General features: G+C 32.3%; 1 protein-coding gene across 4 annotated transcripts in view; it reads left to right on the top strand.

The window, feature by feature from the left end:
* Positions 1-14,768, top strand: part of LOC127843969 (b(0,+)-type amino acid transporter 1-like) — a 74,816-nt gene that overhangs the window by 20,224 nt on the left and 39,824 nt on the right. The window contains exons 1-2 of one of the 4 annotated variants that reach the window (XM_052373893.1): positions 2,835-3,272; positions 8,725-8,838. In XM_052373893.1, coding sequence (XP_052229853.1) covers positions 3,236-3,272; positions 8,725-8,838 — 151 coding nt within the window. In that variant the 5' untranslated portion in view covers positions 2,835-3,235. Of the gene's footprint in view, positions 1-2,834; positions 3,273-5,032; positions 5,056-8,724; positions 8,839-9,886; positions 10,014-14,768 lie in introns of those variants that run through there. The other 3 variants (XM_052373895.1, XM_052373894.1, XM_052373897.1) reach the window with 3 other exon arrangements.

The following is a 14,768-nucleotide window of genomic DNA, read 5'->3' as shown; positions in this document are numbered from 1 at the left end:
GAATTGTGCATTGGCTAATAATACAAAAATCACCATAAACATTGGTAGTCTGGTTCCCAGACTATAACATCGGATGAATATCATTTGAACTGATATATGAATATATTGTAAATTACATGTAAATTACAATAAATTAAAAACTGTCATGATACAAAACATCCTCTAAACATTACATTGAAACGTTTCTCCTTAGTTTACGAAGCAGTATAGCATTAATCACATGTCTCTACAATTAAAAGAATCTATTGTTTACATGCTGTAGCGGCCACACTAAACACTACAAAAACAGGCTAGATTGCACTTTACCGGTACGCAGTTGTTTACCACTATCTACAAAGGGGGAGTTTGGGGGCAGTAGCCTGTAATACTAAGGAAATATATAGGTGTTGTAAATATATCTGATTTATTTTATAATCCATATTTGCGTTTATTAGTGTAAATATGTTTCTTTGTACTTTGTTTTGTTCATTTTTATGTAAAATTCTGTTTTTCTGCAAAAAATTCATATCACTATGATGCTTGCAATATTGAGTATTTTATGTTTACTTTCTTCTAACATCTGTACACATTATAATACATTATCTTGTATTTCATTCCAACATTATGTTCATAGTATTTCAGTGGCAAATATGTTTTCTTTTCCTATTGAAACTAATGTACTACTCGTTCAATTATGAAAACCTAGTCATTACAATACTTATTGACAATAAAACATACAATTTCACCTCTTCTTGTTCATCATTTTTATTTGTTAAAACATTAAAATATATTATCTTATTATCACTCACTACCTTCATTAAAATACATGGTCGCTTCATTCCATCTTCTTTCACTGGTCGCAAACATTACAACATCAACGTATATCTTTTTAAAGATATTTCTTGTTTCAAATCATTGATACAGCTAATCAGTGTGCACAGGCTAATCTTATTTGACATGCATTAAGCCCCATTTTTCCTGAATGCAGCCAATATATACAGATTTCAATGATAAACACTAGACTGGCCAACGTTGTCTTACAAGCTGTTAAATACACACTATGTACTGTACCAGTGAGAACAGGCAGATGCGGTGGTTAAAGCAGACGCTTTTAGCATTCTGTCGTCTGCTAAATTTAACTGGAGTTATCCACACAGGCAGTCACGGGTTACGGTTCCTAGCGTAGCTAAGGCATACTGATTTGCAAAATTCGGTCTGCATTATTTGTGAGCTAACACTCACAAATAAAAAGTGTAAGTCAATATACTCTCCATGTTGCTACATTCTGACTTCAGCCAGTGGCCAATTCATCAATGTCAACTCCATAACAATCAATATAACGCGGGGGTGCTTGGATCCCGTTTTTTCTCCAACCTTCCATTTCTGATTCAAGTCCATGTTATGCAACTTCATGTATTTTCAGAAAATTCAAAGATGGCGGCGATCAAATCTTGATCGCTTTATTCAACCGTCCGTTTAACCGATTTTAATTGCTTAGAGGTTACACAACACCGGCAGCTAATTGGTGTTAATCTGTTGTGTAATGTCAATAAAGGTGTAAAAAACTCACGTGTTTATTACATGTATCCCTATCAGAGCAGTTCGATGCGCTAATTTCAATAACGTAAGTGCAAGCTGAATAATTATTAAAGTATAGTTATTCCAAACAATTAAAACATTCTTACTTCATATCGATTGCAGTTTGTCTATATTAAAGGAGCGGCTGTTAAATATACTTCGCACAGTATTAGACAAGTTTCCTGACATTTCATTATCATTTTAGTATTAAGGTGTTTCATTTTTCAGAACGTGTACGATAAATTAATTAAATAATCAAGACGATTGCATGCTAACCCAGTGTAATTGTAAACGGAGATTCATTTTCATTTTTTGCCCAATATCACAAAGTCTCCGGGAAGCACACTTTTTATATGCTGCGTATGAAGCAATACAAAATTTCTTTGTACATGTATCATATTGCATTCAATCTCAATTTAAATTCCCTCGTCCAATGAAAGCTCTTCCCCATGATGCACTGTACTCTTTACACTTTTGAAAAATGGCATATGCATATGCATATGATTGTGTTTATGAAATTCTTATACATATTTATCATCATAAATGTTCAAAATTATTTTTTTGTAATTGATGTAATTTTATTGGATTATCGGATAAATTAGCACATAAGAAAAGCGGTGTGTATACTGTTATCGATACAATTCGGTTTATATGCATGTATTTACGAGTGACAACACAGCATGGCATTGTTATAGACTATATTATGCCTGTTTGTATAGCCCCCTGCAATAAATGTGCTCAAAACTTATAACGCTGTCCGTTTATAACGCTGTCGCGTGGCTTGGACCCCGTCATCGGCGTTATATTGCAGTGTATTTCTACTTACATTAAGGTATCAGGAGATATCTGCCCCAATCTGGGACCTGTTGGCAGCAACTAAGTTTCTTCCTACTCTGACTCAAATGTAACCTCCTATATGAATCTTCTAAATAGTGGCCTGAACATGCAAAGCCCAAAGTTTGCTGTGTTTTTCCTTTGCCATATACCTCCAGCCAAAAAAGGACAACTAAAAAATTATTTCTATTAATAAATTTACTTCAGACCAGCATAATTGTATCTCTGCTGAATAGAGGTATGATCTTTAAAATGCATAAATAGCAACTATTTTGTTGAATTTATTTGCCTTCAGCTTTTAGGGGAGAATTCATTAGAGTTTATAATTATAAGGCCTTAAACCAAGATAATAAAGCCAAATAAACCAATTACAATTTTGTCTTGGCCTAACCAATAGGCTGTAGCACTGTACACTGTCTGGTATCATGGTATTTTTTTGGTTGACAATCTGCCAGCTCTATTCACTGGCTTGTGTGTGGAATAAAAGCTGTGAGGGCGCTTGTAGTCTGTTAATCAATCTTTGATCATTGAAGAAATAAAGTCAGAATAGCAAGCCTTGGTTTTGGTAAATTGCATGACAGTATTAGGTCTAGTTTCAGAAGAAGGATATACATTATTGTCCTACAATAGGTTGGTTTACACTGAGTGTTGGGCATTTAAAAGCTCACCAGGTACACTGAGGAGCATTTGTATCCTGCAGAGTGAGTGAGACTGAACAGCATCATATATTAACTGTTGTTGGCGGGGAGGACATTTTTAGGAACCAGCGTACCTAGCAACCTCCGTCAAACTTGTGAAGGGTCAGGTAGACCCTGCTTTGTTCAAATTCTCTTCTTTCCAAGACATGCAGCGAAGTGAAACTTGTGATTCAGGATTTAAAGGTAGGCTTGAGCAAGATTGTTTAATATTTATTGTAGATCATCATTTACCTACCAAAATTTTAGTGAACACTAATTTCCATCTTCATTTTTTTAGAGAGATATAGGCGTTATTAATTATGATGTGTTTCAGTTTTTTTTTTATTTCTTCTTATTATTATAAAATATTGAAGCACATTCTTTATAATTTACTTGATTTAAGGATACAATCAAAGATTATTTACTCATGCTCATACCTAAATATATGGTAATACAGGTAAAAATAATAAAATAAAAACAAACTTAATATTAATCTACGATATTAACGTAACTGTGCAATTGTGTTTGGATGACTTTTAAAGTCTAAAGGCAACTTGTATGTTTTTGTGAACAATTATTGTTACTATGTTTACCAATTGTTTGATAATAACAGTTTTCTTGGTGAAGAATTTTCATTTGATATTTGTTTACTGATCCCATCAATTAAGGGTTGTTACACTCAAGTTGTTTATTAAAATTATAGTGTACAAAGAAACATTTCCTGAGCAAATGGAGCAACATGTGAGATAATAAAGTTGATATTGAAATAATTACAAAAAACAACTTTTTTGCTCAAAATTGTATACTGAAAATAGTTGTTTATATGCCCATACTTGACAATTCTTTCCTTAATTTGTGTATGCTCTCAAGTTGAACATTTTTTTTCATTTAGTTACATAATTAAAATTTATAACAAATGTTATGTTTGCTTTTGTATTTTTTTTGTATTTCTTAATAGCTGTAGAGACTGCAGCAATGTTTAATATTCAACTTGCTTTTACAATATTAATGTTATTATTATTTGCAGCAGTATTAATATTGATTATCCAAAAAGTATAATTCATTTAGTTTATACCTTTTATCTCATTAAAAAAAAAGTCAAATAGGTGAAGAATTCCCTTAAATATGTTTGTATTTCTCATTCTGTGTAACAATTTTATTATCAGCAAGTTATCACTCACATTATGTCATAAAAGTGTGTGCATTATTTTCCTCAAGCATAATACTTGAGACAAAATTTATAATGCAGAGAACAAAACCTTGTAACTTTTCAAATGTTTTAAAAGGTGAATGTTAGCGTTTATTTTGTCCTCCAGACATTGGGAATTCTATGTATCTAATTTTTTTACAACACAGTTTTCTTTTCATCATTTCCTAGTTTTTTATAGAAAATAATATTTGTTTGTGTTGATCAATTTATTAAAATCAGGTAATGTCGCCTTACTCTATTCTTAAACGATTGGTTCTGTGGTTTAAATTTAAATTTTTACATATTGCATCAGGTGAAATTTGATGGCTTCACAATTTCACTTTCCACTGCTAGAACTTGTCATGAATGATGTTGGTACCAATACTGTTTTGAGTTCACAGGTTAACAATAGCAGAAGTTTATGTAAATATTTAATTAATATTGTTCCAATGAGTTTGCTGATAACCCCCTGTTATGGAAAGAGTTTGTATTTGATTATTGTAAAATTATTATTCGCAGCAGTTATAGACAGAATGAGGTATTTGAAGCCTGGCTGTGAATTTATCATGTTATTGATTAACATTAAATCATTTCTGGTCTGATTTTCATGTTTTTGATTAAACATTGCACAAATCTTTAATGGAGAAAAAGTTTGCAATAAGCTTATCTTTCTCAGGGGTTATCAGGTGCCCTTTTTCACTTTAGTTTTGTTTTAAAGATGTTTAGATATATGAATACAACTTTGAAAATTGTTATTGTGTTAGGTGATTTAAAAGAGGCATGCAATCCATTTCATAGGTGATGTATACGGTATATGAATTTTTATAGCTATTATAGTCATATTAAATCTAGCTATATTAAATAAAATAGAAATTAATGTATGGTTCAGAGCAGTTTTGCTGTTGACAATTTGTTTGATGCTATTTGATATAAGATCCTAGTACAAAACCTTACTTTTATTCAAAATAGTAAATAATATGTACGAAGAGTTTCATGATATGAAAATCTTGATATTTTAATTTTTTCACATTTAATCTTGCAGTGGGATTTATATAAAATACCATGTATTTGGTATCGGTTACCATGTAGCTATACAGTGACCTTTCTTAATGTCAATTCACTCACATTTTTGGCCTTCTCTAGTTCTCTGGTGGTATTTAACCCATTTATGCCTAGCATCTAGAAAAAGGCCTTGGCAAACAGCGAAGACCCAGATGAGACGCCATGTGATGAGGGGTCTCATTAGGGTCTGCACTGTTTGCTTAAAGGAATTTCTGTAAGAAATATTATAAAAATAGAAATAAATAGATCAGACATCCCTAATTTTGGAAATGAATTGATCCAATTTAGAAGGATTGGAGAGTCCACTTGGCATACATGGGTTAATTCCTCAATGTCAGTATAGCCAAGCACTAGAAGGATTGGAGAGTTCCACTTGGCATACATGGGTTAATTCCTCAATGTCAGTATAGCCAAGCACTAGAAGGATGGGAGAGTCCACTTGGCATACATGGGTTAATTCCTCAATGTCAGTATAGCCAAGCACTAGAAGGATGGGAGAGTCCACTTGGCATACATGGGTTAATTCCTCAATGTCAGTATAGCCAAGCACTAGAAGGATGGGAGAGTCCACTTGGCATACATGGGTTAATTCCTCAATGTCAGTATAGCCAAGCACAATTGTCATATTTCAGATCATTAATGTAATTTGCCAGGGTTGGCTTTAATTAAATGGAGTAAACAAGACTAAGCTGTTCAATCCAATCATCCAATCATCAACTCATTATACCATGTGGTTAATTTGTGAGCCATAATGTCTATTATCGCTTTGTGATTAACTGTAAACTACCTTGTCAAAAGTGCATTTGCAGCCAAAAACCTATTTTACAGGATATAATTGCATGGCAAGGAATAGAACTGAACCAAACAATAAACAGATAAAATATATAATGCCATGGCTTTCTTGTTCTGTGTTGCATCATTTAAATTCTGAAGGCAGTTATGAAGTGATTTTTGCTTACACTAGTGTTTGTTATAGCCATTATATCCTGCTCATTTCCTGGAATAATGCACTTGAGCGTTCTTGCTTGTCTTTGACAGATTGCTCTTGCAAACAGTTTGACCAATTTTGGATTAAAAAGTAAATAAATTACATAATGATATCATGAATGATGGTAAAAGTTTAAGCTTTTTCAAGTGACAAAAGGTTTAAATAATGTTGCATGTTTATTTATTATTTTTTGCTTAGTTGGCAATTTAAAAAAACAACAACAAAAATTTCCAAAATTAGGGATGTCTAGTATATTTATTTCTTGGCGATATTTAGAATATTTCTTACACAAATTCTTTTAAGCAAACAGCGCAGGCCGATCTGGGTCTACGCTGTTTGCCAAGGCCTTTTTTCTAGACGCTAGGCATAAATGGATTAATATATTTAGCTATTGTTTGTTTTAAGATATTTTTAAAATGTGCAGATTGCTAATTGCTTGCCTGAGGCTTACTTCATACTTCACAAGCAACATTAAAATAGTGCAAGGATACGATTAGGAGAATATGATTGGATTATCAGTTGTACAAAAAAACAGGATGCAATGATGTGGACTGGTTTTAAAATCTCCTTTTTTAAAAAGAACAAATTGGCAGCGCTCTGTGAAAAGGGGGTTTAATGCATTTTTTAAAGTGTGTGTGTGGGGGGGGGGGGGGGGAAGGGATACAAGTAATATAAAGCTTCAAATGTTTTAATTTTTCTTATCAAATATGCTAGCCAAAGAATGCAAATGTCATGATTGGCAACACTTGCTGGCTTTTTACCAGTGCTTCTTATCAACACCACAGACTTCACCCATTAATGACGCAATAGTAACCAAAAGTTGCATTAATAGGCTTTAGGCTTTAAAACCACTGTGTTTAATCATTAGTAAATCATTAGCAGGTATTTCAACTCTATTAACCCAGGAAACAGATTTAAATTGGTTCACAATTAATCTTTATTGAGGAGTACCATAAGATTGACCAGTGGTAGTTGATTGTAGGAAATTCATTCAGTTCACTGAGGGATTTGGATGTGTCTTGGCATACAGACATTCTGTTTCTTTTGGTCAGAAATTCATACTGAGAGATTTTCCAATCATACATACTATTGGTGGATTTTTTATTGACCTTTATATTTGAGTGCCCAATGGACAAGTTGTTTACATATAGAAGGTTTGTGAATATTTATTGCCCTTAACTTTTTTTATACAAATAATTTTAAAACCCAAATTAGTGAAACATATAAGTTTGATTTATTGGTTTTTCTTTGCCATCTTTTCTTTTGTGAACTTGTTGCCTAAATGTTAGCCCCAATGCCCTGTAATTTTACATTTGTAATGGAGCTTGCGTATTAACTAAGATTTTCAGATTCCTTCTAAGGCGGAAAAAGTTGTTCTATCAAGCATAACTGACTCTAATATTTTGCTCTGACTCAAAAATATTTGGCTTTTGGCAGATTTAGTTTTAGATAATTTATGGTAAATTAACTAAAAAATTATAAAGATGGAATTCATTTCAGCTTCATTTGATAATAATTTCTTGATATCTTTAAATTAACTATAATTAAATAATAAAAAAAATATTTGAAAGATTTCTTCATGTCATGGCAGGAATATTCATATTAAATAAAAAGTAAAAAAAAACAACAAATAAAACTTTAGCCGACATTATCCACCCAATTGTTTTGTGAATGTTAATACTCCCACAGAACAAATAACTTGTTATAAAGCTTTCAGAGGTGTTTGACTTTCATGTTCTTGCAACAAGGCAAAAAATAAATACCTGGTATGAATTTGGGCTTGTTTGGCCAAACATCAAATTCGATGAATACTGTTGGGAAGCTTAGATCGTTATGATCAATAGTTGACAATTGATTCTTAAATAAAAGGTTTGGATGAGTTTCAAAACCCATAGAGAAGGTTTGTTGGATCTTTTTCTCACGATATCAGCTGTGCCCTGTGCAATTGGGCTACATGCATGTGCGTAAAGTTTTGTCCTAGATTAGTCTGTGTAGTCCGCACAGGACGACACTTTCAACCTTAACTAGATTGCTAAGAAGAGAAGAGAAAAATATCATTAAAGCTGAAAGTGTTGTCCCTGATAATTCTGTGTGGTTTGCACAGGCTTATCTGTGACGACACTTTACACACATGCATTAAACCCCCTTTTCACAGAGCATGGTCCTTATTAACCCATTTATGCCTAGCGTCTAGAAAAAAAGGCCTTGGCAAACAGCGTAGACCCAGATGAGACGCCGCATGATGCGGTGTCTCATCTGGGTCTATTCTGTTTAAAGGAATTTCTGTAAGAAATATTCTAAATATAGAAATAAATATACTTGACATCCCTTATTTTGGAAATAAATGGATCCAATTTAGAAGGATGGGATAATCTACTAGGCATAAATGGGTTAATTTCTTTATTTCCATGTTACAGATTCCTTAAGTTCTGAAGTAAGCCGTGTGGGTACTGATAGTTTTGACAGCAATCAACCAGAGTCTGCGTGCCAAAAATCTTCAACCATGAAAGACGGACTGAAGTTAAACCCCAGTAAGTTATCTTCAAGCTATTGTAGTGCATTCTTTCCCTTATTTGTATGTAGTAGTGGTGGATGATGCGTTTACTATTGCACACTTGAACATAGCTAATATGTTATCATAGACCTAAAGTTAGCCTTGTCAGTACTTTTGATATTATAAACCATTATGTAAGTATTAAAAAACTTAATTTCGCTCTCATTGATCATAATATTATGTTACCGTCTTTATGCTGTTAGGTTTGAACTTATTTTTCCTAATTGTTCATCTTTTATGCTTTTATAGACCAAGTAACTGTAAAACATTTGTAAAAGAAAACAATCTGAATTTTAATCTGAATTCTGATTTAATGGTATATCATTGGCTAGCACTTAACACTTACATATATTTATAACTAAGGGAAAACACAAACAAGTTAACAATTATCCTCCAATATAATGTAACTGGCATGATCCTAAAAATTGCTTGTTCTGAATAATGCAACCCATATGTGAGCCCATTCATAGAAACTCCTACCCTTATACAATAAGAAACATACAGGAAAATCTTGTGCTTGACAGGTGGTTGAAACATAGTTATTATCTATGAAATATTATGTTGCTAATGAGACAGATTATGAGTTTATTTCAGAATTATGGTGAACTTGATAAAAATTTTTTATAAGGTTTTTAAGGATAGCCGTAACCATTTCTTTAACAATGGTGTTTGTACAGTTGTGATTTTCCCTAGTTAAACCTAATTAAGACTTGGATCTGACAGTCGTGTTGTTACTCAAAGCAATTTTTCCCTAAAATACTTGCCTGGATAGTTTATTTAACTATATTTATTTTTTGGGTCAAAAATCAAACAAATTGCATAATTATCAAACCAAGGTTTACTTTTCTTATATAAAGGGTTGATGTGACCTGGCTTTACTTAGTTGTTTATTGTCTAACAAATTTGTCCTTCCCAATGAACAACATGTCCTCTCAGAAAATGCTCACATGAAGTTGTGCATGTAGACCTTGATAGCAAGGTTAAAGAATGAAAGTTTCTGATAAGGTTTATTTTTTCAAATCAGCTCATTTGTCTCAAATCAGCCCATTTGGCAGATGTTATAATAAAATTTAGTGTATGGCCTAAATTTAAATGACTGGTTAACTTGCAGTCTGGACTCCAAGACTATGGATTCTGTTTGCAGTGAAACTGGTAAAGCCTTTTAAATCTGAATTCAAATTGGTCTGGCAATCGATTGCCATTTGGTATGAAAATGATATGCAAATTTGGCTTTGTTCATACATGTCCATGTGATTTTACACTGACTTTGTTTTGTCATTAAAACCTTACCAGTAACTCTTTATATTACTCTGGTTTTAACCATTAATTTGTATTATAAAATATATGGCAAGTTTAACAATATTCTTTTAACGTTTTTATTTTATATTTTAAATTGGAATATTCGTAAAATCATTATAAAATATTGAAATAATTTTTGAGTCTCTGCTTTGATTTCAAAGCATAGAATATTAATTGATTAAGTATTTATTGCTATTTAATAAATCTAATCACTTTTTTGGCTATACAAAACTTATAAGGTAGTTCCTGTTTTGAAAGATTAATACTTTATTGAATGGGTGTTAAAATGAACTTCAATTAAAAAGTCAATATGGTAATAATAATTATGTTCTCTCACTAAACACTAATTAAAATTATGAATATAATTATATTCATAATTGTTATTGTGTAATTCATCAATATTTAATAGCACATATTAATTTATCACAAATCGCCAAATCCATTAAATGCTCAGTGATTTTAATCAATAAGCCATTAATATTAATGTCAGTTGACCAATGAATAGTTTGAACAAATAAATTATATTAGGTATTTAAAATGTTGAGAATCAAATGTCCTAATTTACATTAATGACCATGAATGTTTGGATATGGAGAGGAGGCACATGATTGTAAGGTAATGTGGCAAAAATTTATCAAATTACTGTGAGTATTCATTAAAATAAACAATCAGCATAGACGTTTCATGGATATGGATCAAATATCCTAATATAACTGTTTTTGCTAGTATGATTTTGTTGATGTAATTAATAATAATTCTGTTTGACGTCATACAATTTTTCAGCTTTGAAAAAGAAACATATTTGTTGATGTGATTTTTGCAATTTATATTGTACTCAATAACTTGATTTTTAGCTCTACTGGCCGAAGGCCTGAAAAGCTTATGTCATGGCTTGGTTTGCGTCATCCGTCCATGCGTGCGTTAGACTTTTTCTTGTTTACGCGATAAAGTCCACAGTTTTCATCCGATTCTTTTCAAACTTGTTCAGTGTCTTTATATAAATGAGGACTCGAACCCTATTGAAAATGGGTTACATCAGAGTAGAAAGTCCAGAATTATCTCCCCTTGAATTTGAGAAAATTGTGAAATAAGGCTTGTTTACGCAAAAAAAGTCCACAGTTTTCATCCAATCATTTTCCAACTTGCACAGTGTCTTTATCTGAATGATGAGTCAAACCCTATTGAAAATGAGCAATATCGGGTGTTATAAGTCCAGAATTATCTCTCCTTGAATTTGAGAAAAAAATGAAAATCTTTAACATTTTGCCATAACTTTTGCAATATTGAAGATATCAACTTCATGTTTGGCATGCATATGTCTCATGGAGCTGCACATTTTGAGTGGTGAAAGGTCAAGGTCAAGGTCATCCTTCAAGGTCAAAGGTAAAAAAAAATCAAAGCGGCGCAGAACTTGGGACATAGTGCTTCTGACAAACACATTTCTTGTTTGTTTACATATAAAGTTCTATCCTTTTGAAACTTCAACGGATGTTTTATATCATCAAGGGCCAGAACCCCATTGAGAGTGAAGAAAATTTGTCCAACTTATTGTTGTAAAGGAGCCATTTGAAGTTTAAATTTTACGTTTCTTCTTGTTTATGCGATAAATTTCCCATTTTGGGTCTGTTTATTTAAAACTTAATCAGATTGTTCATACTATCAAGGGCTTGAGCCCTACTGATCCAGCCAGTAGAGCGATTCAGGCCCTCATGGGCCTCTTGTTTTATTTATTGTTAATTGTTTTTATTAAACTATTGTTTTTAATGAAAAATACATTTTCTAGAGAGTTCATTCTGTTCGCAAATCTGCTTCATATCTAACAATCTGTTGTTGTTTGAAAAAATCCAATTAATAGGCTTTTTAAAAACATAACAATATAACAAAATATTGACATCAATTACAAAATACTCAAGTTTCTGTTTCATAATGAACTGTTACCCATGTAAATTATTTAGTTTGTCCATTAAAATCCTACATGGACACTGTGATGCTGTAACAAAAATGAACATTTATTTTTATTATACTATTGAAAATACTTTAATATCAAGTATTACAATTATTCAGTGGCAGACACATTTTTATAAAAATTGAATGAGAAAACAAAGCCCCTTTGAAAAGTTTTATTTCATTGCCATTTAAAAAGTTTATTGAATCGGTACCAAAACATGTGCACAGTGACTGTTTTTACAGCACAATTTCAACATAACATTTTACTTGACAGATTTAAAACTGTATTAATACAAGTTAAAGCCAAAAACTAATTACATGAAATGAATAATAAAGCAGATATACATGCAAAAACTGATTACTTGAAATAAATAATAAAACATATCGAAACACATTTATTAACCCTTTCCCCTATAAGAAGAAAAACGAAAATGGCTTTTGCAACCAGCATAAAACCAGAACAGCCTGCGAGTAACTTGTAGGCTGGCTGTTCAGGTTTTATGCTGTTTGCTGCTCATCAGTACTTACAAAGGGTTGGAAATGAAGCCTTTAAAACTTTAATTTTGTAAGGAAGGTATTTAATTAAATGCAACTTTCTTAAGGACTACAATGCGTCAAAAAACGTATCTAAGTGGTAAAGGTTTAACAGTGTAGTGCTTGATCATCAAAATAAGTGTGACCTTGACAGATATACTGGAGATATAATTACTTTGTAGTTATGGCGGAACTCCTTAGAAAACAAGAAATAAAAAACTGTTTACATGCAACTCATGTCATTTATGCATTCACACTTTCTACCCCGGCATGAAAGCAATCACACTGTTTCTGCCAAATTACCATAATTTCTCGTAAAACCTAAGATCTAACATAACTTAGCTTTTTGGTCTCTAGTTTCAGTGAAGAGATTTCTTAAAGGGACTGGCAAAAAAGACGACGAAGAAACTAAAAGTTGTAAAATACCGTATGTTTTTACAATTATTAGTTTATATTGATTTAAATTATCACGACTGGTATATAACATTACTTGAAAAAAGTTGTTAAGTTTTCATATTTTCAGTATAATCGGTAATAAATTTTACTGGGTATGTCTACCAGGTAACTACCAGTTAACAATAAATAACGCCAGTAGATTGATCATCATCGTCACGTGGTAAACCCAGGAATGCATATTGTACATGCTTAGTGCATTGTATATATTATATATATAAAATGATCAATCTACTTGCGTTGTTTATAGTGTGTATGTCGTTATGCCACCTATTTTCGCGATGTACTTTCGATTCAACATCGCGAAATTTTATTACTGAATATACTGAAAATATTAACTTTTTCCAAGTAATGTAATATACCAGTCGTGATATTGTAATGAATATAAACTAATAAGTGTACACAAATGCCAGTCCCTTTAAGAATGTTGCACCTGTTAAAACGAGGAACATGGAAACTGTAATTTGTTCGCTGAGATTGTTACTAAATGTGCATTCTTTGAAAAAAATTTGATTGATGAGAGGCTTAACTGTTCCTGTTGTTTTGAACATGCAAACATCAGATACAAAAATGTACTAAAAGTCAATTTATCCAACAACATGTGCCATTCTTTTGGTGTTCCTTACTAATATAACACCAGAGGCATTAAATGGACTGTCCAACAGATTTTGGCATGTATTAAAGCTTGTCATTAACTCCTTAAAATGCTTTATATTGATAAATTTTAACATTGAACTAAAAATCTCCAGTAAAAAATAAGAATACAAATTAAAAAACCTTAACCTCCACAGGGCTTGAACCTTTGACCCCTAGAGTCATGGAGTTATGGAGTAAAATGTCTCCTGACTTTACCACTCCTTTACCACTCGACCATCCACGCTGACGACTAATGCGTAGGTATTTTTAGCTAACCTGTCACGAAGTGACATGGTGAGCTTATGTGACTGTGTGATGTCTGGCGTCCGTTGTGTGTGCGTGCGTCCGTCCATCAACAATTTGTTTGTGTAGACCGTAGAGGTCACAGTTTTCATCCAATCTTTCTGAAATTTGGTCAGAATGTTTATCTTGATGAAATCTGGGTTGGGATTGTATTTGGGTCATCTGGGGTAAAAAACTATGTCACTAGGTCAAAAACAAGGTCACATAAGAGGTACAATAATAGAAAAACTTTGTGTAGACAATAGAGGTCGCATTTTTCATCCAATCTTTATGAAATTTCGTCAGAATGTTTATCTTGATGAAATCTGGGTTGGGATTGTATTTTGGTCATCTGGGGTCAAAAACTAGGTCACTAGGTCAAATAAATGAAAAATCATCAACAATTTGTTTGTGTGACATTAGAGGTCACAGTTTTAATCAAATGTTTATGAAATTTGGTCAGAATGTTTATCTTTATGAAATCTGGCTTGGGAATGTTTTTGGGTCATCTGGGGTCAAAAACTAGGTCACTAGGTCAAAAACTAGGTCAAATAATAGAAAAACCTTGTGTAGACAATAGAGGTCGCAGTTTTCATCCAATCTTTATGAAATTTGGTCAGAATGTATATCTTGATGAAATCTGGCTAGGAAATGTATTTGGGTTATCTGGGGTCAAAAACTAGGTCACTAGGTAAAACACTAAGGCAAATAATAGAAAAACCTTGTGTAGACAATGGAGGTCGCAGATTTCATCCA

The sequence above is a fragment of the Dreissena polymorpha genome, chromosome 9 (assembly GCF_020536995.1).
Source record: "Dreissena polymorpha isolate Duluth1 chromosome 9, UMN_Dpol_1.0, whole genome shotgun sequence".
Classification (NCBI taxonomy): Eukaryota; Metazoa; Mollusca; class Bivalvia; order Myida; family Dreissenidae; genus Dreissena; species Dreissena polymorpha.
Note: the sequence above shows the minus strand (reverse complement) of the source record. Positions and strands in the feature narration are given on the sequence as shown.